Genomic DNA, 27,430 nt, shown 5'->3' with positions numbered 1-27,430 from the left:
TTGTTCTTGTATTATTGTATATAATTTTACAACAAAACCACTCCTGTTTGAAAAAACTGGCTCAAACTTTTTTTTTTTTTCCCCAAATCGTAGCCATGATTCTACAGGCTGCAATAAGATGTTTCTAATAAACACAGTTTGTCACAGAACTACAAGTTTCTGTATTCTTAAATAATAAACTTAGCTTTAAATAACATAGCAATAATTTAAATACATGTGCTGTGAAAAAGAGAAAGCAATTGTAAACATACTTTATATTTTTATTTGTGAGACAGTAAAAAGGGATTCCACAACCTTTTGATTCTTTAAGATCTAAGAACAAAAGTACTAAGCATAATAAACAAATGTGCAACCTGGAGGCATGGGAAAGTAGAGACTACTGAATGTAATAAATCAGTGTATTAAAAATCCAGTATTTTCATTTTCTTCCTCCAAAAAGTTATGCTTACTGCTATTATAAATAACTTCACATTAAGGCAACTGTCATTATTCATGAGAAAATTTGGATTCAAAATTAAGTGAATAAGTACTGTAAAACTTTTCTTTCATTCTATTATTATAGATATTATCAGTTTTAAATGTTTTTGTATGGTAGTAATTATCTTTGAACATGTTACCTGAATATAATCCAAATGTTTCCCCGTGACACTTTGATATTCTAAGTAAAGTATCATACACATTAACACTGTCATAGTTTGTGACACAAAGAAGCAGGCAAAGTCAACTTAAATGGATAAAAAGAATTAAATTTAAAAGATGGGAAAACCTTAAAACAAATTATTATGTTATACAGAACAGTGGCTATGAGATTTAGCTAAGTCATGAGGCTCCATCTGTAATGTTTCAATTACACTGCTCTGTCAAGCTCAAAAGGCCTTTGGGAGATCAAATAAGAAAATATTTAGCACACTGCAAACCACGAAACAAATTAGCATTATTCCCCTAAGCCAAAATATGCCAACTCTAATATTAAAGTTATGAACCGGTCCTTTTGCATTCACTTGAGATTTCCCAGTTTGGGCCAATTAGACAGTTGTAGCATAAATGGAATAAAAACAGAAAAAAAGTTCTCAATCTTAGCTTCTAGAATTTAGTTTACTGTGAGTAGGGAATCAGGGTACCTCTTGATACTTCCTAAAAATGGAGAGAGGGCAGGCTTCCTAGATATCCTGGCTCCTGGCTTTTGTTGTACTGCCCCTAGAGATACCCACCTGCCTCTCCTGGCCATCTATCAGCATGATGGGTATACATGGTTCCAGAAAGAACGCCTTCTTGTAACAGCACACTGAAGTCTATCTCAGGTCTAATCTATGTTCTGAGGAACAAGCAAAGGGAGATGGTAACAGGAAACCAGGGGTGCTGAATAAGTGTGGGATTGATGTGGGAGGAGATGAGTTTCAGTACTGCAGTGTCTTTGATACACTGACTATACATTCTAAGGAAGGACTGTACAACATTCCTCAATGCATTTTTGTGTGTGTGATGGTCCTGAGCCTTGAACTCGGTGTCTAGGTGCTGTCCTTGGGGGTTTTTGCTCAAGGATTGCTCTCTACCATTAGAACCATAAATCTACTTCCAGCTTTTTTGGTACGTAATTAGAGATAAGGGCCTCACAAACTTTCCTGCCTGAACTGCCTTAAAATGACAAACCCCAGATCCCAGCCTCCTGACTAGAATTACTCCCGACTAGCTACAATGCAAGCATGAGACATAGGCCCCTGGCCCCAGTGCATTTTACCACTAGATCTCTTTTTACCGCAAAATTCTACAGGGTGAAACAGATGAGAAAATCCATTTGGGGAACTGACTATTCTGGTCCTAGTTCTAAACATTCCAGGGTTATATCTGGCAACCATTACCTTTTGAATTCCTAAAGAATCATTTTACTTACAAGGTAAACTTCCTGGCTTCCACTCCATTAAGCACGTATCCCCAAGCAAACACACACTGAGAAATGAAGTCATTTTCATGTTGATGAGAATCTGATTTTTCTAAGGAAAATGTTATATTCTTCCTCCAAACATTAAAAATATATACATCAATATCTTAGGACCTGGAATCACAATGACTTTGAGGAGAAGACAGCATGAATCACAGTACCATGGCGATGCATCCCATGAATAAGAATTAGTAGTACTCATGGCAGCAGAGGTAGGATTACTGGTTAAGCACTTATTTTTGCCTCTTTAACCATCATACGACTATGAATTTAAGAACATGCTATTGCACCCATTTCAAAGATAAGTACATTGATGTTTACAGAGATGACCTGATTCACCAAGGGTCATACAACGAATTAAGGGCAAAACTTCAAACTCTTATTTGACCCTTAAACCCATATTTTCAATGCCACGTTGTATTCTGGTGACAAAATAAAGTTAGGTCACATTCTTGCTGTTATAAAGGAAAATGGCAATGTGTTTGCATAAATTCAGCTTGATTAGAATCTGGTTTCAGATTTCCTTCCAGTCAAGCTTCCATTCCATTAAAGGAGAAACTTCCTATCAAAAACAAAAGCCAGAAGTTTAGCTGTGGCTCAAAGTGGTAGAGGGCTAGCCTTGAGCAAAAGAGCTCAGGGACAGCAACCAGGCCCTGAGTTCAAGCCCACAACTAAAAAACCAAACAAACAGAGAAGTACAGACTGTTGCTTACCAGAGAAGGGTTTATAAGGTTTTAAATAAGGGAGGGATTTTAAAAATCTGCATCCAAAGTGAAGACATTATCAGTGGTTTCTGCCATAACTGCAAAACGCTGGTACTCTGAAACTCGTTTCTCAAAGAAGTTTGTTTTCCCTTCTAAAGAAATGTTTTCCATAAAATCAAATGGATTTTCTGCATGAAAAACCTGAAGACAAAAGAAGTGTCATTAGTTATTCTGAAGAAATCAAATTATATCCCACAGAAAGGCAAAAATAACCCAAAACACTGAGCTTGCATGTCCCAACATCTGCCTGGTCACTAACAGGGTCACCCCTAAGGCCCTGACAAATTTTCATGTTACCTACACTAACCTCTCCAAGAAACTATACTACTATCCCCTAAAAATTTTATCTCTTAATATAGTATTTCAGGAAATAAAATATTGAATACTGACTGAAGGAAAATGTTTTCACAGCTTGAGTAGGCCAATACACTATAGAGACGCCAAGCAGTTTTCACAAGTGTTAGTCATTAGTAGCTTATCACTATCCATCATCTACAAACTGCTAAATTAGCAGCAATGTCCTGTGGTTCTAAGTATGTTTCTTGGTTCATAAGGTAATAGATAACCAACAAATTGACAATGAGGGACCATGATGAGGAACGACAAAATACATTCTACCCATAGTGACTAGATATCTACACATAAAAGCAAGCCACAAGTGACATGCAGATTGTTCTTATACTTCTTCCAAATTCAAGAAACATAGTTGGAGACACAACTTTATGGAAGCTGTGGTAGTTAAGTGATTCTCAAGGCCCAATAAAAGAAGAGTTCTCAGTTTAGGAGAATCAGAGCAGCAATTTTCAACGTTGCAGCTAAGAATATATTCAAATAACCTAACTTGAAAAGTGAGCAGATCTTAATATGCACAGGTGTTTCTGTAAAGAAGATATAAAAAAGCAAACAAGCACATGAAAAGATACTGAAAAGATCGTCAACGGATCGTGAAAACATCACACAAAGGAAAAAAGAATACCACAAAAAAATACACACACACAAAATAGGCACCTATGTAAAGAAAGAAATTAGATTAGTGGTTGCCAGGACCAGAGGAATGAGGCAGAGGAATACAAGCAATGACTGATGGCTCGTTGGAATAGAATTTTCCTTTGGGGTAAAAGAAATGTTCTAAAGTACATTGCTATGATGGTTGCCACAATTCTGAATGTAGCTAAAAACATTGGATTACACATTTTAAATGAATTGCATGAATACCCATCAATATCCCAATAACATTCCTTAATGACATAGAAAAAGCAATCTAATAATTCACATGGAATAAAGAAACACACAAAAGAACAAAAAAACAATCCTTAGCAGGAAGAACAATGCTAGAGGAATATCAATAACAAACTTCAAACCCTAGGTAAAGCCATAGTTATAAAAACAGCTTGGTACTAGCATATGAAAGGGCCTGCCTGAGGACCAATGGAATAGAAATGATCCAATGGACCCAGAAATGATCCCACAGACCTGTGGCCACCTAATTTTTGATAAAGGAGTCCAAATCATCAGGTGGAAGAAAAACAGCCTCTTCAACCACAGTGCTGGCAGAGTTGGCTATTCACATGTAGAAAACTGAAGTTAGATCCTTATATACCACCCTGAACCAGAACCAACTCCAAATGGATCAAAGACCTTGAGGTAAGAGCAGAAACCCTGAAAATATTACAGAAGAGATAGGGAATATACTAGGGCTCCTTGGCACAGGTAGGAACTTCCTAAATAAAGATCCAGAAACACAACAACTCAAAGAAAGGCTTAATAATGGCATTGCATTAAATTGCAGAGCTTTGGCAAAGGATATAGCTAGCAAGATAAATAGAAAGCCCACAGACTGAGAGAAGATCTTCACTAGCTAAACAGCAGACAAGGGCCTCATATCAAAAATACACTTAGAGCTCAAAAAATTAAATCTCCCAAAAACCAATCCTCAAAGAAACAATCCAACCACTAATAAGTGGGCTAAAGAATTAGAAAGAGACTTTTTTGGAGAGGAAATAAGAATGGCATTAGGAAGTGGCTCTGTGGCTCAAGTGGTAAAGCACTAGCCTTGAGCACAAAGAGGCTCAGGGACAGCGCCCAGGCCCCAAGTTCAAGCCTCAGGGCCAGCAAAAAAGAAAAGAAAAGAAAAATACATTTATATAGGTAACAAACATTTATAATACATTTATAAAGGTAACAAACAGTACAAGTAATGTATCCAATGCCTAACGTATGAAACTGTAACCTCTCTGTACATCAGTTTGATAATAAAAATTTGAAAAAAAAAAAAAAAGAATGGCATAGAGACACATGAAGAAATGTTCAACATCTCTGGCCATAAAAAATGCAAATCAAAACTACACTGAGATTTCACCTCATCCTAGTTAGAATGGCCATTATCAACAAAACAAATAATAACAAATGCTGCAGGGATGTGGCCAAAAGAGAACATTATTACACTGTTGGTGGGAACTTGAACTGATTCAATTACTCCAGAAAGCAGTATGGAGGTTCCTCAAAGATTATACATAGAGCTGTCCTATGACCCAGTAATCCCATTCTGGGGCATTTATCCAAATGATCAGAGACAAGGCCTCACTAAAGCTGCCAGCACAACTATGTTCATTGCATTATTTACCACAGCTAAGGTATGGAATCAACTCAGACACCCTTGAATGGATGAATGGATCAAGAAAATGTGGTATATGAACACAATGGAATTCTATGCTTCTATTAGAAAGAATGACATTGCCCCATTCACAAAGAAATGAAAAGACTTGGAAAAAGTCATATTAAGTGAAGTAAGCCAGATACAAAGAAACATAGGCTCCATGATTTTCCTCGTTTGTACTAATTAGTATATATCTAGGATAGTCCTAGCAGAGGATCACAATAACTCAATAACTATGTACATATGACCACATAAAATGATTCTAATCGAAATAATCTCCACAATATGAAAATAAGAGGTTTCATTTTGTTTCAAACAATTTTGCAAAATTAATTTTCTCCATGGAAAGTAAGACACTGTCATGAACGTTTTGAAAGTAGAATAGTATACTACAAATGCTTTTACGTAAGAAAATATTTGAGGGGGGACTGGGAATATGGCCTCATGGCAAGAGTGCTTGCCTCGTATACATGAAGCCCTGGGTTCGATTACTAAGCCCCGGGTTCGATTCCTAAGCCCCACATATATAGAAAAGGCCAGAAGTAGCGCTGTGGCTCAAGAGGTAGAGTAGTAGCCTTGAGCAAAAAGAAGTGCTCAGGGACAGCTCAGGCCCTGAGTCTAAGCCCCAGGACGGAAGGAAGGACGGAAGGAAGGAAGAAGAGGAAGGAAGGAAGGAAGGAAGGAAGGAAGGAAGGAAGGAAGGAAGGAAGGAAGGAAGGAAGGAAGGAAGGAAATATTTGGAGGACTTTACATGAGTACTTTGACTGGCAGTAACACTTTTAAAAAACATTTTACCTTTGAGAATCCAAGTTCTACAAGTAATCTGTCAGCTACAAACTCAATATACTGTTTCATCAAAACACAGTTCATTCCGATGAGTCCAACTGGCAAAGCTTCTGTCAAAAATTCCTGGCATGTAAATAAAACAAGAATAAGGTACAATGACAGTTAAATAAATAACATGCATTTTCTGAATAAACAGAGACTATTAGTTTTATTAATATTCTAAGATACTCATTTTAGAACTATCAGATAAATTAACATGGCAAGCAATAGTCATTTGATTACAAACATTTGGGGGAAATTCTAGTCATATTATTTCACTTTGTCAAAGAGCTAAAATAAATAGAAAGGGACAGAGAAAATTCAATAAAGACCCTAAGAGCCCAGTCCTCACACCTATAAGCCCAACTACACAGGAGGCTAAGATCCAAGGATCACAGCTGAAGCTAGCCTGAGCAGAAAACTCTAAATGACTCGATTCTCCAATGAAGTAACAAAAAGCTGCAAGTGAAAAAACAATTCAAGTAGTAAAGACCAGCCATTACCAAAGAGCCAAGTGTGAGACCCTAAATTCAAGCCCCACTACCAGCAAAAAAAAAAAAAGATGATGAGAAAAAATAGAAATGGATTTTGAGAATGAGAGAACAATTGAACTCCAATTATGTTGAAAAACAATGTTAAAAAAAACAACAAACACGTGAAGAGGGCTGGGAATATGGTCTAGTGGTAAAGTGCTTGCCTCGTATACCTCAGCACCACATATATAGAAAAAGCCAGAAGTGGTGCTGTGGCTCAAGTGGCAGAGTGCTAGCCTTGAGCAAAAAGAAGCCAGGGACAGTGCTCAGGCCCTGAGTCCAAGCCCCAGGACTGGCAAAAAATAAAAATAAACAACAAAAAAAAACACACGTTAAAAAGTGTTAATAGAGCTGAGAATATGGCCTAGTGGTAGAGTGCTTGCCTCATATACATGAAGCCCTGAGTTCGAGTCCTCAGCACCAGGTATACAGAAAAAGCCAGAAGGGGTGTTGTGGCTTAAGTGGTAGAGTGCTAGCCTTGAACAAAAAGAAGCCAGGGACAGTGCTCAGGCCCTGAGTTCAAGCCCCAGGACTGGCAAAAAAAAAAGTGTTAAGAAGTGTTAATAGAGAAGAAAATGAAGTCATACTATCCATTTAAAGTTAAAACTATGGAAAAATTATTTTAAAATGCCAAAATACTTTCCCCTCTCTCAACATGTAAACCGTGCCTTTTAAATTATGCAGTATTTTTTTTAATCTAAAATTTCCTGGGCGCTTGTAGCTCAAACCTGTATTCCTAGCTACTCAGGAGGCTGAGCTCTGAGGATCATGGTTCAAAGCCAACCCAGGAAGGAAAGTCCATGAGACTCTTATCTCCAACTAACCACCAGAAAACTGGATGTGGAGCTGTGGCTCAAAGTAGTAGTGTACTAGCCTTGAGCAAAAGAGCTCAAAGCAAGTGCCCAGGCTCTGAGTTCAAGTCCCACAACCAAGAAAAAAAAACCCACTAAAATTTTATTTCTAAATTAGTTCTCTACAATGATAAAAGTATATATGCTATAAATTTAAGTTTTACTTTTGACTAATTTTTACTTATTCATTTATGACATATGAATATTTGGTTCATGGCAAGGTGGGTACCCTACTATGTTATTGAGAATATAAAACAAACAAAAAACTATCTTTGCCCTCCAGTAGCTAAAAATATAAAACTACAATAATTATAACAGTTTTATGGTAAAAAATTTGACAGATAAATCAATGAAATAGAAAAAAAAGCCCTGCAACTAATTTACAAAGTAAACCTTAATATCTAATATATAATAGAGCCTTACAACCCAAATCATAAATTTACATAATAATTACAATAAACCATGTACTTGTACTGTTAAACTGACTATATAAACTTCCTGATAATTGTTTTGACCTACAGAATAAGATGATTCAATACAACACTGGCCAGTCCCACCTACTCAGGAGGCTGAGGCGGGAAGACTGTGTTAGCCCAGAAGTTTAGGGCCAGCCTGGGCAATGTAGTGAGTACCCATCTCAGCAGTTAAAATTTTTTAAAATGTAATGTGAGAATGGTACAGACATCAGAAATAGACTGATGTGCTCACTACATGAACTCCCCTACTTACCTGCTCAATTCTGACGGCATCAACAATGATCTCCCTGACCCTTTCTTCTGAAGGCTTGTTTACTAAGTACCGAAACATCAGGCAAGCAAAGTCACAGTGAAGTCCCTAAAGTAGAAAACAAATATCATAGTGGAAGAACTTTTTTTTTTGGGGGGGGGGGGTTAGTCAGGGAGTTTGAACTCAGGGTCTGGGTACTGTTCCTGAGCTTTTTTCACTCCATCACTTTGAACCACAGCACCACTTCCCATTTTCTGTGATTGATTAGAGATACAAGTCTCACCCCTGCACAGGTTGGCATCAAACTATGATCCTCAGATGTCAGCCTCTTGAGTAGCTAGTACAAGTGGTGGAAGAACTTTTAATCAGCTATTTGCACCCACTGATGTTTCCAGTATTTTACAAAGTAGGTCCCAAAAATGCCAGGAGATGAAAGAGATGTTAGGACAGCCAGGAACTGCCCTTCAAATCTCATTGCATACCAATTCAGTAACGTTAAATGGTAGGAAATATTAACATTAAAGAATTATTTTTCAGGCTGGGAATGTGGCTTAGTGGTAGAGTGATTGTCTAGCATGGATGAAGCCCTGGGTTAAATTCCACAGTACCACATAAACAGAAAGAACAGGAAGTGAGGCTGTGTAGAGTGCTAGCCTTGAGCAAAAAGAAGCTCAGGGACAGTGCCCAAGTCCTGAGTTCAAGCCACAGGACTGGCAAAAAAAGAGAATTATTTTCAAGATGTGTTGTACCCATAATCTGACTCACAGCAGTGAAACCATGAAACTCCTTAGTACAACTACAGGAAAGAAAGAGCAAGGGTGAGGAAGAGAGGGAGAGAGAGAGAAAGAGAGAAGGAAGGAAGGAAGGAAGGAAGGAAGGAAGGAAGGAAGGAAGGAAGGAAGGAAGGAAGGAAGGAAGGAAGGAAGGAAGGGAGGAAGGAAGGAAGGGAGGGAGGGAGGGAGGGAGGGAGGGAGGGAGGGAGGGAGGGAAAGAGAGAGAAAGAGAGAGAAAGAGAGAGAGAAAGAAATTTATAAACAAAAAACTACAACTAAGGCATTTTGGAAAGCATTTCTTGATCATTAACTGACAATCCCTTCTGCCTCCAGCCATCAATAAACATTTCTAAACTACATGTAGACCATTAATAATTTTATACGCAACAAGGAAAGTGGGGGGAGGATGGAATGTATGCTTTAATGGATTATAAGTCAGAATTCCTTAGGTCTTTCTAAACAAATTAACAAAAACTCAAAGACAATTAGAAGGTAAACCCCTAAAATCGAACACTGTATTCCAAGGACTTTTTTTTTTTTACCTGTCATTCCCAGAAGAAACTCTCAAACCAATCTCCTTGAACAACTTAGAAAATTTATTGCAGTAGACCTGATTCAAATTACTAAAGGCTGTATGTCAAATAAATTGCAGAGATGTTAAAGAAAGTGTTAATTAGAACCGACAGCTTGTTATTTATTTCAGAGATCAGTAAATTAAAGGTAAGCATTCATAATTGTTAAATCAATTAATGAATGAAGTTAGTTTCATTAGTTTCAATGAGATTGGGAAAATACTTGACATGGATTCTAGCATAATAAAATCTTAATATATAATAAAGAAGACAGGACAAATCAATAGAGAAGAAATGTATTACTTTTAATAAAGAAAACTGGAAATATTCCCTAAGTATTTGAATTAAAATTAAGTTAAATTCTAACTTTATTATACTCAACTGAGTATATTTAGATTCCATTCTATAATTGCACTAAATAAATTCCAACTGCATTAGAGAGGTAAATGTTAACCAGCAAAGAATCAAATATATATGAGCATTTAACTTATCCCTGGAAGTGTGTAGCACATAAAATTGAAGATTTTGCAGGCTGTGTTGGGAGGTCAAGTACCAGGGAACAGGCAAGACTGAGGGAGCGAATGAGGGTGATGTGGTCCACGTACTTTATATGCATGTATGAAAGGAGAACAATGGAAAGTTTAAAGAAATTCAAATAAGGGAAAAGGGGGTGATTTAGATTGGGTACATTGCATACAAAAATAAAAATGTCCACAATGAACTTCCCTGTACAACTAATACATGCTAATAAAAACTCTTTTAAAAATTTAAGAGTTTATATGTTATACAAAGATAATAAAATTATTTTGTTATATTTTTGCAATAAATATAACAAATCAAATTCAGGAAATAAATACTTAATGGAAAACTCTAGTCCTATCAAAAACAGAAAAGTGAATATGGCAAGTATAAACTTTCCCTTTAAACATTATAGACTAACATAAAAATAACTAAGCCAAGAACTGATGGGAGACAGCAGTTTGAGGATTGCAGTTTGAAGCCAGGCCAGGCAGACAAATCTGTGAGATTCTTAATCTCTAATGAACCAGCCAAAAGCCAAAACCTAAGGTATGGCTCAAGTGACAGAGCACCAGCTTTGGAAAAAAAAAAAGCCAAGGGTGTGCTGTTGGGCCTGAGTCTAAGCCCTACTACCAGCAATAAACAAACAAACAAAAAAAATAACCTAAAAATAGTCTAAGGAAAATAGTATCAGCTGGCAGCTCACACTTGAACACTGAGAACAGGAGACTAACTGGGACCAAGTGTCTATGTTACAGAACTTTTTTTGATGGGGGGGGTGGGGCAGTACTGGGCCTTGGACTGGCCTGAACACTATCCCTGCCTTCTTTTTTTTTTTTTTTTTTTTTTTTTTGCTCAAGATCAGCACTCTGCCACTTGAACCACAGCACCACTTCTGGCCGTTTTCTATATATGTGGCGCTGGGGAATCGAACCTAGAACTCCATGTATACGAGGCAAGCACTCTTGCCACTAGGCCATATTCCCAGCCCAGTGTTACAGAACTTAAGAGTCTATCAGAGCAGAGCATGGTATAGACTATAAGACAGGGAAAGATTCAGCTTTCAAAGGAAAACATAAAAGAAAGAGAGGCTTATTTTATCTAATTGGATTGGTAAAGTTTTGACTTGCCTTGTTTGAGAAGTATCAACAAGTAGAAAAAAAAGCAGGGTAGGAAAAGTGGGAAAGATACTTCAGGCGAAGGGAGATATGACTTAATTGTGTTAGACATGGGTGAAAACGGAAATAAACAATGTGAGATGACTCCCAGATTTCAAAGTGGATGATTGCAGAAAAGGACAGCAACTCTCACTTCAGAAGGGAAAACATAAGGAAGAGCAAGTTTTAGAAGACAGATGATTTGACAGGTTGTTGATACTTGTGAAGTCTTCCAGCAAAACAAAACAAAACAAAAATAACATGCATTTTAATGTAAGGGTTGGAACTCACAAAATACTAAAATAAAAGATAAGGTTTAGGGAGTTAAGAGCATTTATATGGTAGCTGACTCAAGTGATTAAGACCAACCAGAAGGTGATCAATATTTAAGAATGGGCAGAGGGCCGGGAATGTGGCCTAGTGGTAAAGTGCTTGCCTCGTATACATGAAGCCCTGGGTTTGATTCCTCAGCACCACATATATAGAAAAAGCTGGAAGTGGCGCTGTGGCTCAAGTGGTAGAGTGCAAGCCTTGAGCAAAAAAAAGAAGCCAGGGACAGTGCTCAGGCCCTGAGTTCAAGCCCCAGGACTGGCAAAAAAAAAAAAAAAAGGATGGGCAGAAAAATGATAAGACACACAAGAGGAAAACGCTGTATCTTCCAAGCCCAGGAACAAGTAACTTCCTATTTTCTTTTAATTACCAGAATACTTTTTCAGTAGAAGCTTTTCCTAGGAAAAAGAAAACTAAATGCATCTCACATCTAAATACAAATATAAACTAGAACAGTTCATTCCTTACTTCATCTCTGCTGATGAGTTCATTGGAAAAAGTGAGGCCAGGCATGAGACCTCTCTTCTTTAGCCAGAATATTGCAGCAAAAGATCCAGAGAAGAAAACTCCTTCTACTGCAGCAAAGGCCACCACTCTTTCCCCTGGAAGACAGAGATATAAAAGTTTATAAACATATAGATTCTCTGTTTCACAATGCCACAAGTATTTTGCCAAGAAATAAAATGAACATTACTGTTATGGCCATGAGTCTTCAGGGAAGGAAATGCTCTACTTCTATATGCTAAAACAGAAAGATAAGTCTACTTTAAATCCTGTGTCAAACAACTCAGGCAGGTCTTGGTGCAGCAACAAAAGACAGCCTTCCATACTCAATAGAACCAGATACCAGTGGTCCTAGCTACTCAGGAGGCTGAGATCTGAGGATCATAGTTCAAAAACAGCCTAGGTAGGAAACTGAGACTTTTACCTCCAATTAACTACCTAAAAGCTGGGAGTGGAGCTGTGGTTCAAGTGGTAGAGCACTAGCCTTGAACAAAAAGCTCAGGAACAGCACCAGGTCCTGAGTTCAAGCCCCCAGGACTGGCACACAAAAAAAGGTGATTTGTCTCTAAGCCACATATGACTCATACACATTTATGAATGTAATGTGTATATACGTTTGTGTATTTTTGTTTGCAGACTTAGAGAAACAGAACACAGATTTTATGACAAATGTCTTTCTCTCTGAGAAGAGGTTGCTGATATTTATATTTTTAGAAACTTATGGTTTACAAACTAGGAAAAAACATTGCCACACGTGCAATTTTTAAAATGTAGATAAACCAAGCTGCAAATAATAACTATCTGTTGAGTAAAATATCCTATCACATAAGTAAAAATACTATTTTCTGCTAAACATATATGGGCCAACTTAAAAGGCAAGGGCTTTGTAGAAAACCATCCCTAAAATGTCTCAAGTGGCATCATTACCTCTGACAATTTCTCTAGGTTGTAAGATACTATGTCTGCTTAAAAGAAATATTTATGAAGTATAGGCTTGTTTAGGGAGAAAGTTTTGCTGATAGTCTTCTATAAGATGAAGGCAGCTAAGTGCTTACAGACCTCTGCTGTAGCGGACATCCTGGTTTATGTCTCAGTACTTGTTACAGGACCAAACACACAGCCCAAACTTAATACAACCAGAACTAAATTAATGGAAATACAAAAATGCTAGGTGATAAGACACATTAAAATCTATTTTTTAGAAATTATAAACATTTGATGAAGAAAATGAATATTTATCTAAATTTCAAAACAATGACTAAGTTCAAAAACTGTCAAAGAATGCCTCAACTTTTCCTTATTGTTTTCCCTATCTTAAATCAATACATCAGTTATATCAAATATATTCATCCGAATTGTCAATACTAAACTAAAACATGAGAAAGAGTTATTTTTGTAGCACAGTTTTAAAATTCACTTTTGGAAAAAGATCCAGAAGAAGTATAAATTAAATAAGACAAATCTGTAAATGCTACAACTTAATATTAATAATCATATGCTTGATCCACGACTCTCCCATTCTCAGTCTCCTAAAGTAGCTACAATTATAGGTGTGAGCCCTCACACCCAAGCCTAAGAAGCATTTCTAGAAGTAGGTGCTATAATGCTCTTAGTACAGCATATTAACTGACTCTTATTTACCTGTTATTATGCACCAACATCTCAATTTTTCAAGTTCTAACTTATTAAATAAAATAGATGATAGCATTATTTTATGGCTGATTTCCAATTAATCATTAGGAGTCATGATAATAGCAAAGAAGTTTATTGAGATCTTTGTACTTCTTTTCCACACTATGAATTTGATTACTATCACAAGAAATAGAATCTTATCACCTAAGGCAAATTTGATTATATATAAATTAGAGCTATATACCAAAAGTCGATTTTCTATCTGCTATCCACCGCAGGGCCCAATCTGCTTTTTTCTTAACAAATGGCATTGTTTCAATTGCATTAAATAAAAATTCCCTGTAGAAATAAAAAGAATTCATGTAAAAGTGATTCACTTATTTTTATTAAATTTTAATAGTTTAATCATAGACAATAATTGTAATCCTACAGTAGACCAACAAGGTTGCATTTCCTACTTGTTTGCATGCTCATAAAATACAGAATGATCTGGCATGATATAAAATCAATAAGATGTGATTCATAAACACATTGTGCTAATCAACAATTTTTAGGGTGGTATACAGTATCCAAAGAATAACTGGGCCTTATGGGGTTCTTGTTAAGCCAAACAAATATTTCTGAGCAACAGAAAATAGAAAATACTATATTCAAAATCATCACATGATATCTGAATAATCATTTAGCTTTCAGAATAAATTCTTCTCATAACTTAAACAATAACAGAAACCTTTCTAAATAAAATTGCAGCAGTAATACCTTTTCTTGGGATCTCTGATATAAGTGTCTATTAGCAAACTGTACATCTCAGAGTGAACATTCTCGATGAGAATTTGAAAGCCATAGAAACAGCGAGCCTCTGGAACCTGTACCTCCTGACTAAAGCGCTCCACCTAAGAAAATGAAGGGAACAGATAGATTCACTGCTATGAGCCCTAGCATTTGAAAACATTGTGCAACCACATCTGGACATCAGAATTATCACTTAAAAACTGCCAGTCACACCACAAACAGGTCAAAAAGACTTTATGAATCATTTTAGCAAGAACCTTAAGCCGTACTATTTATCTACTAAATACTCCAAAATTTTTGCTGTGCAGTGTTTTTGGTTTGATGTTCTCTTCCCTTGTCTTCTCTTTTTTCTTTTCAGCTGTTCTACCACTGAACTACACCCTCAACCCAACATACAGCATTATGAAGCAGTTAAGGTGTTGGCTGGAGATGCTGCCCATAGAAACAAGTAGCTTTTAAAATATCTATCAAAACTAGAGAATTGGCTGTGAAGAGTTTTGGGTTTTTTTGCTAGCAGACAGGTCCACTAAAGCTTCTTCTGATCTGTGATGGAAATTTGTATACTCTATGCTCTTTAACAACAAACTGTACATTTTAATCAAGAACCATAGCATGTTTTTAAATAAAATGAGAATCCAGAACCTAGGAACCCTAGGCCATGATTAGTTGCAAGTTCTCTACTAGGTTTCATATATGAGGGTAAAAATTAAGTTTATGCATTGGGCCACTTTTGTTCTTGCATTACAGCTTTAGATTCTAGGCAAGCACTTACCACTAACCCACATCCCTTGCTCTCCATTGTATGTAGTTTTAATTGGTACAGTTTATGCTTTATTTTATTGCATTTAACAGGTCACATGATATATAAGGCAGATAAGCTATCCTTTCCTCTGATACTTTATGAGAGAAGTACTTTCAAGAATTAAGCTTTTTCTAGTCCGTTTCTTAGATATCCTTTCCCAGGATCAACCTAAATAGTCTTACTGACATTATCAGCATTTAACTGCTGAACAGGAACAAAAGTAAAATAAAATAAAGAATCTTACCAAATTTTCATTTACAATTCCATCACTAGCTGCAAAAAAGGCTAAGATGTGAGAGATAAAATACTTCTCATCAGATTTAAGTTTGTTCCAGTGAGGAAGATCCTTTGATAGGTCAACCTAGAATAAAAAGATTTTTGATTTCTTTTAAATTTGGAGTTAAAGTTTTTGGAAACTAATTTCCACCTCAAAGTTAAGAAGTGGCATCCTATTACCAGCAAACTGTGAAAAAGGAAAGAAGACAACATAAACATCACAAAGAAACAAACTATATTAAAAACAGTAATAATTGGGCTGGGAATATGGCCTGGTGGTAAAGTGCTCACCTCATATACATGAAGCCCTGGGTTTGACTCCTCAGTACCACATAAATAGAAAAAAGCCAGAAGTGACGCTGTTGCTCAAGTAGCAGACTGCTAGCCTTGAGCAAAAAGAAGCCAGGGACAGTGCTCAGGCCCTGAGTCTATGCCCCAGGACTGGCAAAACAAAACAAAACAAACAAACAAAAGAAATGTACTACCTTATGTATGTAACTGTAACCCCCCTGTACACAACCTTGACAATAAAATTTTTTTTAAATAAAAACAGTAATATTGCATTTAGAGTAATAGCACACTATATTTGCTACTTGCATGGATTATAGCTGCTTTTGTCACAGGAAGGAAAGAGAGCCACTGGAGATTAGGGACTCAACATATGTATTTGGGAAGTGGGATAAATTATTTAGTCCATTGCTCTTCAACACTATCATTTCACATTAGAAAAATCTCTTAAGTTCATAATAACCTCATAGACGTTTAAAATATATAACTGTCCTTTATATGCCATTGTGGCTGGGCACTGATGGCTCACACCTGTAATATTAGCTATTCAGGAGGCTGAGATCTGAGGATTAGGGCTCAAAGCCAGCCCCAGCAGGAAAGTCTGTGAGACTCTTTATCTCCAATCAGTCACCAAAAATCGGGAAGTGGTGCAGTGGCTCAAGTGGTAGAGTGTCAGCCTTGAGAAAAAAAATAAATATCAGGCACAGTGCCTAGGCCCAGAGTTCAAACTCCATGACATATATAAATATATTACACATATATAACAAATTTTCCCCTTTATTTATTCTAAATCCAAATCTCTTTGATTTTCAAAAAAGAAAAAAATCTAATATTCTATTCTGCCACAATCAATTTTTTTTCAGTACTAGGGTATGCTAAAAATCAATTTTCATTTCATTAAGAATCAAACTTAGGTTTAAATGAGGGACATTTTCTTCATTCTTATGTATTATATGCCTTCAACTTCAAATGTCTTTTTTGTTTTGCGTTTGGTGCTGGTACTGTGACTAGAAATTAAGGTCTTGAGCTCTCGCTTAGCTTTTTTGCTCAAGGTTGGTGCTCTACCACATCACCCACACCTCCACTGCTAGCTTTTTGCTTGTTAATCAGAGATAAGAATGTCATGGGCTGGGAATATGGCCCAGTGGCAAGAGTGCTTGCTTGGTATACATGAAGCCCTGGGTTCGATTCCTCAGCACCACATATATAGAAAATGGCCAGAAGTGGCGCTGTGGCTCAAGTGGCAGAGTGCCAGCCTTGAGCAAAAAGAAGCCAGGGACAGTGCTCAGGCCCGAGTTCAAGGCCCAGGACTGGCAAAACAAAACAAAACAAAACACCACAAGCCCCAGATGTTTGTCTTCTGAACGAAGGTTTACTATTCAGGGATTTAAGTTGATTAAGTGGTAATTTACAAATTTGTTTATATAAACAAAGTAGAACTAAAAATGTGTTTGACTTTTAGCATTTCTTAGTTATAGCAGAACATTGATTACTTTCATTAAAAGATGCAAGAAATTTCAAATTAATTTCAAGAAATCCAAGTATCATAGTCCTTGTTTTTAAATAGGACAAATGAAAGACACTCGTGTACTCTCCTTGTTCTCCAAACCATATCTAACAACAACAAAAAAAAAAAAAAAACTTTCTAAAAACCACAGACGGTTGAGTCAGGTGTACCAAGCATTCTGACCTAGTGTAAAAATAGCAGGTGTTCGTTTCTGTCTGTTTCTGTGCTCTATATACCAACTGCCACATAACAAAGATGTTGACAACATAGCAAACATGGATACCGAGGCAAAACTACAGTAAGAGAAACTTCAGACATTGGTGCCTTTCTGAATTCTAGGTTAAGATTAACTCAATCTATATACAAAATAACAGCTTACATATATTTATTGCATTCTAACTGTCAAGTACTATTCTAAATATCTCATCAAGCCTCATACTGATCCAATGGGCCAGCTACTGTTACCCTTATTTACTGACAGAGGTTAAAAAAACTTTCCTAGTTCCACAGCTAATAAGTTGGAATAGGATGTGTGTGTGTGTGTGTGTGTGTGTGTGTGTGTGAGAGAGAGAGAGAGAGAGAGAGAGAGAGAGAGAGAGAGAGAGAGAGGATTGAACTCAGGACCTCAAACTTGCTAGGCAGGTACCCTACCTCCCATTTAAGTCAGCCTTTAGTTGTTGTTGTTTTTTGCTTTAGTTACTTTTTTAGTATATGTTTTTGCCTGGGGATGGCCTCAGACCATGATCCTCCTACCTATGCGTCCTGTATAGCTGGGATTGCACACTTGAACCACCATACACCTATCTTGTTGATACACGATCCTGCTTTTTGCCCTAGCTGGACTTGAATCAATGTCCTCTGAGCCCTTGCCTCTTGAGTAGCTCTGATTACAGGAATGTACTACTATGCCCAGAAAAGAGCAGAATTACCTAGAATTACCTAGGCAGCTTGTATTTTTCCATATACACGATCAGTCTCTTGATGGACAGATCTTCAAGTAGATATAAATATATCTATCCAGATAGATGTATCTAGCCATAGAGACAGTTATGTATATAAACACTGCACAACTGTGTCATTTGTTATGCAAATGCTACCCAACATATTTAAAGGCAATAACTAACTCTTTGTGTGTTCAGACTACAGAGCAGTCAATTGCATGACCAACTGTACTTACCAAGCCTGTACATATTATTTGTTGTGTTCAAAAATTATTTGCAAGGTGGAAAAAACTCACAGCAACGAAAGCATTTGATAGCTATTGTGTCAGAGGCAGTCATTTCAGTATCCATGCAGGCCTTGTTAGGATGGAAAGTCAGCCAAACAGGCTCAAGAATGAGTACACTGCCTGGATGTCAATGTGTTCACATGACACTGCCTTTCACATGCTCAGGTAATTCTCTCAAGTGAAAGCAAGGTCTCTTAAGCTTTTACACTTTCATTTTTATTGTGGCTTTTTAAATTCTATTGCTTGTAAATAAACAGTAGTCCTATTTAGCCATAACAAACCACAAGTCCATTTAAAATGAAAGTGTTTTACAAGTAAAATCTGACAGAATGACTACTGGGGAGACTGAGGCTGGAGGATCAAGAATACAAGGTTATTCTGGGTTACACAGAGAGCCCTGTCTCGAAAACAAACAAGCTGGAGATATTAGTGGCAACAACACCAATTAAGACTGGCTATCTAGGAGCTAGTGGCTTATTCTTGTGATCCTAGCTACTCAAGAGCCTGAGATCTGAGGATTACAGTTCAAAACCAGCCTAGGAAGGAAAGTATGTGAGACTCGTATCTCCACTAAACTAACCAAGAAAGCCAGAAATGGAGCTCAAAGTGGTAGAGTGCTAGCCTTGAGCAAAAGAAGCCAGGGACAGCACCTAGGCCCTGAGTTTAAGCCCCAGGATTGGCACCCCAAAAAAAGGCTTGGGCACCAGCCTTGGCAGATAAATCTGAGAGACTTTTATCTCCAATTAACCAGCCAAAAGCTGAAGGTATGGCTCAAGTTAGTAGAGTACCAGCCATGAGCATAAAAACTAAGTGAGAACATAGGTCCTGAATTGAAGCCTTGAAACTAGTACCAAAAAAATAAATTAAAAAAGGAGCAAAATCAGGTGCCATATTTTAATAGCAAGATACTTGTATACAGACAATAGTCCCACTAAAACAATGGAGGTCACTGTAGTCTCAGTAATTTGAAACCTTACATTTCTTGCCTTAAACAATTTATCTTTTCTGTGTTTGTGCTGATACTAGGGTATGAACCTCACTTTCTTGCTTAGCTTTTTTGCTCAAGGCTACTACTGCACCAATTGAGCCACACCTTCATTTCTACCTTTTTGCTGGCTAATTAGAGGTAAGAGTGTCTCAAGATATATCTGCCCAGGCTGGCTTGAAACCTCCACCAGATCTCAGCTCCTGAGTAGCTAAGATTACAAGTGTGAGCACCTGTACCCAGCATTATTCTATGTGCTTTACAAGCCAAAATATTTCAACTCTGTGTAATGCAAGAAGTGAACATTGCACCAGAGAACATGAGCACTGGTGGAAAAACCATGCCAACACATACCTCTTCTGCTGTCCAGAAGGATGCCTGAGCTTGTTTATACATTTTCCAGATATCAGGGTATTGGATTGGAAAAATGACAAATCGGCGGGAACTCTTTCTTAGAAGTGGTTCTTCATTTGACTTCATCGCATTTTCACCGGTATCTGAAGATAATCTCTTTAAAACACAAAATATAAACATAGGTTTCAAACAGATATTTCCTCTGCATTCATACCTAAATTCTGCTAAAGTTAGGGAGCTAGCATAATGTGTCTATGAAGAATCCTTCCAAGTGTCTGGTAGCTGGCTAGCAGTGCTTGGTTAGCTGCATGACTAGGAAACTTTAATTTCTGAGTCTCACTCAATTTCTGCAACTGTAAAACAATACCCAGAGGATGTGGCTTAGTGGTAGAGTGCTTGCCTAGCATGCACGAAGCCCTGGGTTCGATTCCTCAGTACCACATACACAGAAAAAGCCAGAAGTGGGGGTGTGGCTCAAGTGGTGGAGCACTTAGCCTTGAGCTGAAGAGCTCAGAGACAGCAGCCAGGCCCCTGAGTTCAAGCCCTGGGACAGGCAAAAATAATAATAAAAATACCTACCTCAAGCTGGGCACTGATGGCTCATGCCTGTAATCCTAGCTACTCAGGAGGCTGAGATGTGAGGAACACCATTCCGGCTTGGACAGGAAAAGTCTGTGATATTCTTATCTCCAATTAAGCACCAAAAAGGCCAAAGTAGAGTTTTAGCTCAAGTGGCAGAGCACTAGCCTTGTGCACAAATGCTCAGGGACAATGCCCAGGCCCTGATTTCAAGCCCTAGGACCAGTACACACACACACACACACACACACACACACACACACACACACACACACACACACACACACACACACACACACACACACACACACACACACACACACACACACACACACACACACACACACACACACACACACACACACACACACACACACACACACACACACACACACACACACACACACACACACACACATTAATAACTGATGACAAAAATGCAAAAATTAGGGGCTGGGAATATGGCCTAGTGGCAAGAGTGCTTGCCTCATATACATGAAGCCCTGGGTTTGATTCCCCAGCACCACATATACAGAAAATGGCCAGAAGTGGCGCTGTGGCTCAAGTGGCAGGGTGCTAGCCTTGAGCAAAAAGAAGCCAGGGACAGTGCTCAGGCCCTGAGTCCAAGGCCCAGGGCTGGCAAAAAAACAAACAAAAAAAAGTGTGTATGTATATACTGTATATATACGTGTGTATGTATATATGCATATATTAGAAAACTGAAATCTAATTGAAAAGGCAGAGGTCTATGGTCAACAAACATTTCAAACCTTCCTTGACACACATTGTTCTTTTTTGTTGTTTTGTTTTGTTTTTGTCGGTAGTGGGGCTTGAACTGTGGGCCTGGGTGCTATCCCTAAGCTCTTCAGCTTAAGGCTAGTGCTCTACCACTTGAGCCACAGTGCCACTTCCAGTTTTCTGGTGGTTAATTTGAGATACATGTCTCACTGACTTTCCTGCCTGGGCTGGCCTTTGATCCTCAGATCTCAGCCTCCTGAGTAGCTAGGATTACAGACATGAACTATCAGCGCCCGGGCACATTGGTCTTCTTCTAACCCCTCTAGATCATGCTTTTATAGCATCCTGATAGTATTCTTCATTTTTCTTTGAGCTTTGTATTGTATTATCAGTACACAAGTATCTATTATCTATTCAGGGCTGGAAATCTCTACCCTACCCCATTTGCTATATGGAGCATACTTAAAGTGAGGAAGGAAAACACAAGCAGTAATCCAGTGGCATCAAGCTAGCTGGCAAGTATGATCTGTGTCCGGATCTATAAAACTGCTGAATAGTACCTTCAGGCTGGGATGAAAGTCGTATTTGTACATACATTCTTCTTCTATCTTGATAAAATATGGATTGAGAGAAGAAATTGGGGAACAAGGGGTTAATCAACACAAACCTTTGAACCGAGCTAGAACTGATGTAGCACTTATTTCGTGATGTTTATTTTAATACAGTTTGAGGAGGGACATGCAGGGCTCTCCAGCTTCCCTCTGTAGACTTGCACTAAGAACCCGCAGCTTATAAAACTGGCTGTGTTGTGAGGATAATCACATCCATCGCTTAACAATCACTAATGGAATCTCCATCATTCCTGTGCCATAGTATTATATTTTCAGCTGCATATTGGGCATAGGAAAACTGAATTCATTATTTTTATTAATATAGTTGACTTTATAAGGACTTTGTATTAATGAAGATGGATGAGAATAGGTAGTTTATTTGCATGTATGAAGATAGAACAATAAAACCTGTCAAAACTGTTTTAAGGAGGAGGAATGGGATAAGGGAGAATAATAGAAGGGATGAATTGGATCCAGATACATTGCGTTGCATGTATGAAAATATCACAATGCCAAGCTCTCTTGTTCAACTAATGTACGCTAATAATTTTTAACTAAAAAATAAAGAAGAATCCATACTTTACAAGAATTTATGCTTTTTGTTGTTGTTCTTGCTGTATAGCCCAAGCTAGCCCTGAACTCGTGATTCTTTTGCCTCAGCCTCTAGAGTGTGAGGATCACAGATGTGTATCACCACAGTGGTTCACCAAATCATATCACTTCTGCTCTTGCTTTGATTTGTCCTGAATCCATCTCAGTCTGCATTCATCCCATTTGACTCCCCTTCTTCCATCTGCATTGTAAATGTCAGTGTTCTCTAAGGCTGCATTCTCAGCTGTTATATGCAATGTATAGGTTCTTCTAGACGATCACATCTATTCCTTAGCAACCACTAATAAGATCACCATCACTGCTGTGCTATAGTATTATATTTTCAGCAGTCTATTTGTATATATCTACCAGTACTGGGGTTTGAACTCAGAGACTTGTTTTTTTGTTGTTGTTGTTATTTTGCTCAAGGTTGATCTACCACTTGAGCCACATCTTCGTTTCTTTTTGGTGATTAACTAAAGAGTCTCACACAGACCGTTCTGCCCAGGCTGGCTTTGAGCCATAATCCTTAGATATTAAGTCTCCTGAGTAGGTAGGATTACAGGTATGGTCAGGGTTCTGTTTCATTATCTTTGGAGGTGGGGGTGGGGGTTATATGTGTGCAAGACCTAGGCCTAGGTGCTGTCCCTGAGCTTTTTGGTCAAGGCTAATACTCTACCACTTGGCTTTTTTTCTAGATAGAAGTCTCATGAACTTTCCTCCCCAAGATGGCTTCAGTGATCCGCAAATCTCAACCTCCTGAGTAGCTAGGAATACAAGTGTGAGCAAGCCACCAATGCCTGGCTTCATTATCATTTTTATTGACAGAGTTGACTTTATAAAGACTTTGAACTAGTTGCTTGGCTGATGAAAGCAGAATTCAAATTCTGTTCCACATTAAACGTGAGAAACAAATGTTTTACCTGATTTACTCAATTATGCTCCAGAATATCTTCTATGTACCTTTTATTTTGTATAGTCATGCAGTTGCTAGAGTTCAAAATTTTCAGAATAAACAACTAATTCTACCAATAATTATTTCTTAAATTGATAGGGTGCTTTGTTTTGTTGCAGGTGTCTTTTTTTTTTTTTTGCCAGTCCTGGGCTTGGACTCAGGGCCTGAGCACTGTCCCTGGCTTCTTTTTGCTCAAGGCTAGCACTCTGCCACTTCTGGCCGTTTTCTATATATGTGGTGCTGGGGAATCGAACTCAGGGCTTCATGTATGCAAGGCAAGCACCCTTGCCACTAGGCCATATTCCCAGCCCACAGGTGACTTTTTTACTACTGCTAATATCCAATTCAGTCAAGAGATGGATAGTGCAATATATATATATATATATATATATATATATATTTACCATAATAAGGTCAATCTATGAGAACAAAATCCACAAAGGATCCAGATTTTGGATGTCAATTAGGCTAAGGGGTTGGGAGTTAATTCTGCGGTCCCAAAGGGTTTCAAACATTTGGGAATCCCAGAGGCTCCAACTCTCCCCACTTGGTCTCACCCCCCTGATTCTGGCATTCATTGTGGGATACATTTTGAAAATCATTCCTATAGATAATAATGGAAGGTTTCTGGATAGGAATTAACATGAATAGAGATAGCATTAAGAAATCAAATATCCATGTCTAGGATAAATTAGAAAAGACTACATTTTTGCTACCAACTAAAATATAGCAGTTTCAGAAATGGAAATGAAAACATGAATTAAGATTTGGAAGTTAGCATAAAAAAAGTTCCAACAAGACTAACAATCTGTACATTTGGCCACTTTTGGTGAAAATGGATACCTTTCTGGGAGTTTTATTGGGGGCGATGACACTAAAGCACCAATTTAATGGAAGATTGATTTGGCAATGGTAAATAGGATTATATGTATGTAAGATATATGTAAAATGGGAGTTACAGCAACTAAACTGTGCTTACACAAGTGTAACATGAGAATCAGAAATACAGCTGAGTAGTAGTAGGCACTCTACCAACCAACATTCCATTCCATTGTCTTTTCCATACTGGTGCTTCTATTTTTTAGCAGCCTCAGTTCCTGGTCATTTAATCTGAAAATGTCCAGGCATGCCAGAACAAAAATCTAGGTCAAGAGGCTCCAGTAAACAGTCAGGGTGCCCTGATTTAGGGTGCCACTCTACATGCCCCTTCCTCCCAACCATACTCTAATTCCACCCAGTACTTCCATGTGTTTGTCTCCTATTTCTCTTCTAGAACATTTACTTGCTGTCATATTCATATACTATGGGCATAATTTTTAATTCTTCCAACTCCCAGCAACTCTGACAAAGCAGATGGAATACCCAAGAATGTGGTTTTCAATCTAGACTATTGAGGCTTGGGCATGTCATTTAGTGTATTCTGGCCTAAACTTTCTCACCCTGAAAATCTTGAGAAACTGATGGAGGTTACAGACCTCTTACAGTGTATATTCCTACCTGTGCATACAAAACCAGTAAATACCCTTAGGAGATTCAAAAACTCCCTTCAAGACTTTTACAAGCTTGAAGAGAGTTTATTAATTGCTTAAAGGCAATGTTTCTTAAAATAAGTGCACCTGATGTGCTTAGTTTAAACAGTTTCAGATCTATCCCAACAATTTGATCATTTAGGTCTGGGGTATGGGCCAGTATTTTACTTTTTTTCTTTTACAAAATACTCCAGATGGTGCCCACGCAGATGGCCCAAGCTATACCATCAAATCCACAAAAACAAGAGATTTAAGGCATCCTTACATTAAGAACTTCTGAACTCAGATAGATGCTCATTAAAATGCATTCTATACTTAAAATTATACCCCTGCTTTTGTGTATTATTATTGAGACAAGATTAAAACATTAACTTCCAGGTGTTAAGCCAGATGCCATTAGCAAAACAGAAAAGCCTGAATTTTCCCTTGTGAGGAAATTGGTACCAATTGTATGTTTCAAGAGGAAGAAAAGTTTGAGGGTTATTTACAATTCCTTAGTTTATCAGTTAATGTTTGCAAAATCAAAATAAAATAAGATACATCTGTAATCTACAGCTCTGTAAAGAAATGTAGAGCTAAGCATGCATTTCTGTGAGCTGAATTTCGACCTTACAATTCAAATTCCAGATACTACACAGAGAAACAGGTTACAAAAATGTCTTCTTCCAAATGGTTTGCAAAAATGACAAGAATATGAAAATCTTTGAGCAACAGTTGTTGTTTTTTTTTTTTTCTTTTTTCGTCGATCGTGAGGCTTCAACTTTGGGACGGAGCTCTTTTGCACAAGGCTGATACTCTACCACTTGAGCCACAGCACCACTTCCGGTTTTCTGATAGTTAATTTGACATAAGAGAGTCATGGACTTCCCTGCCTTGGCTGGCTTTGAACTGCAATCCTCAGATCTCAGCCCCCTGAGTAGCTAGGATTACAGGCGTGAGGCACCGGAACCCGGCTGAGCAACAACTTAAACAGGTAACCCTATAGATCGTGTAGTATTCCTTCTATTAGCATAGAAGCAAAGAAAAGGAGCACTACCACGTTGGTGGTACTTTGCATAAAGCACTTTACTTCTCCGGAAGTATCACCTCCACTGAGTTAAATAAAGAAACTGACACCCCGAAGATTTAGTTAAGTAGCCTGGCCTGAGCAAAACCGGCTGCTCCTAACTTTTTACCTCGTTTTGAGTATCTCCCGTCTCCCTACCACCTGTCACCACCACCCCATGCACCTGTGTCAGTTTTCACTCGCCTTCTGCGGCTCCCTTTAACTCGGAGATGGAGTGTCTTTCTCCACTAGATCTGCCGCAGCCCTCTTGCTTTTCCTCAGTCTCCCCAAAGTTTCCGGACAAGGAAAGAGTGGTGCGCGTGGGGGCGGATTAAAAAGTGGGGCGCGCCTCTCCGGGGGCGGAAAACAGCTCGCTTCACACCCCTCTCCCAGCGGCCCTCCGGGGCAAGCAACCACGACAGCACTTGCCCACGACAGCCGGGTGCTGAGACGGCGCTGCAGGCCTGCACCTGTTTTGTGTCCGTGACGAATACATCATCCAAGAGAAGTTCAGGGACTCGGGGTCCCCGCCATCACGGGCCATCTAAAGGCCCGGCGTGACCTTGGGCGAAGGATGAAGCCACGGGAACATTTACCTCATCCGGCTGCGGCCTGGCCGCTTCCGGCCTTTCCGGGTCGCCCATCGCGCAGACTCCGCCAGAGCTACGGGTGCCCCGGGAACGAAGCGCCACAGACCACCTCCACCTGGGACAGAGCCTGTGTGGCTACCGGGTCCACGGAGCGCGACCCACCCCCAGCTCCAGGGACCCGCCCCGCGACGCGGCCCTGTTGGCACGCTTGCACATGGACGAATGATCCCCTCTTCAGAGGCCTGGCCCGCCCCGCCTCCAGCCTCAAGAACTCGCCCACTCCAGCAGGCCCCGCCCCCTCCGCTGGGACCCGACCACTCCGGTCTCCCCGCTCTCGTCCCAAGGACCTGCCCTATCCGGTCGGCCCCGCCCCCGCTGCAGGGATCCGCCCATTCTGGTTGGTCCTGCCCAAGACTCAGGGACCCGCCTACTTCGGCCAGCTCCGCCACGAGCACTCACTGACCTCTTCTGGCCCGTTCCACTTCACTAAACTAGTGCGCCCTCCCCACCTGCAAGCTGAGGAATTCTCTATATCACACCAGTCTCCTTGCAGGCACTACGTCCTCCTTGCCTGCCGAAGAGTTTCCCCCACTCCGGAGAACCCCCCCACCCCCGCCCATCTCGCTGCTGGGGCCCGCCCACTCCGCCTACTTCACACTTCACTTCCTGGCTCCTCCTTCCACCCGCTCAAGAAGGGTATTTTTGTTGGGCGGGCTAAGCCTCGCCCACCGCCCTGAAGATCCCGCCCCCTCCGTTGGCCCCGCCCACCGCGACTCCTG

The 27,430-nt window shown here is 39.0% G+C and overlaps 1 protein-coding gene across 6 annotated transcripts; it reads right to left on the bottom strand.

Annotated features, from left to right (window-relative positions):
• Positions 1-251: 251 nt before the first annotated feature.
• On the bottom strand, positions 252-26,908 carry Rrm2b (ribonucleotide reductase regulatory TP53 inducible subunit M2B). 6 transcript variants are annotated; one of them, XM_048358791.1, is made up of 10 exons: positions 26,658-26,908; positions 20,014-20,169; positions 15,620-15,736; positions 14,541-14,674; positions 14,026-14,120; positions 12,114-12,247; positions 8,298-8,402; positions 6,155-6,268; positions 2,653-2,844; positions 252-2,501 (listed from the first exon to the last, which is right to left on the bottom strand). In XM_048358791.1, exons 1-9 carry the CDS (start codon positions 26,703-26,705, stop codon positions 2,692-2,694), a joined length of 1,056 nt encoding a protein of 351 aa, XP_048214748.1. In that variant the 5' UTR covers positions 26,706-26,908; the 3' UTR covers positions 252-2,501; positions 2,653-2,691. The 6 variants fall into 6 exon arrangements, with proteins under 6 accessions (XP_048214748.1, XP_048214746.1, XP_048214750.1 ...); XM_048358789.1 differs by having other exon boundaries at positions 252-2,844; XM_048358793.1 differs by lacking the exon at positions 26,658-26,908 and adding an exon at positions 26,532-26,570 and having other exon boundaries at positions 252-2,844.
• Between the last annotated feature and the right edge of the window lie 522 nt (positions 26,909-27,430).

This window comes from Perognathus longimembris, chromosome 12 (genome assembly GCF_023159225.1).
Source record: "Perognathus longimembris pacificus isolate PPM17 chromosome 12, ASM2315922v1, whole genome shotgun sequence".
Classification (NCBI taxonomy): Eukaryota; Metazoa; Chordata; class Mammalia; order Rodentia; family Heteromyidae; genus Perognathus; species Perognathus longimembris.
Note: the sequence above shows the minus strand (reverse complement) of the source record. Positions and strands in the feature narration are given on the sequence as shown.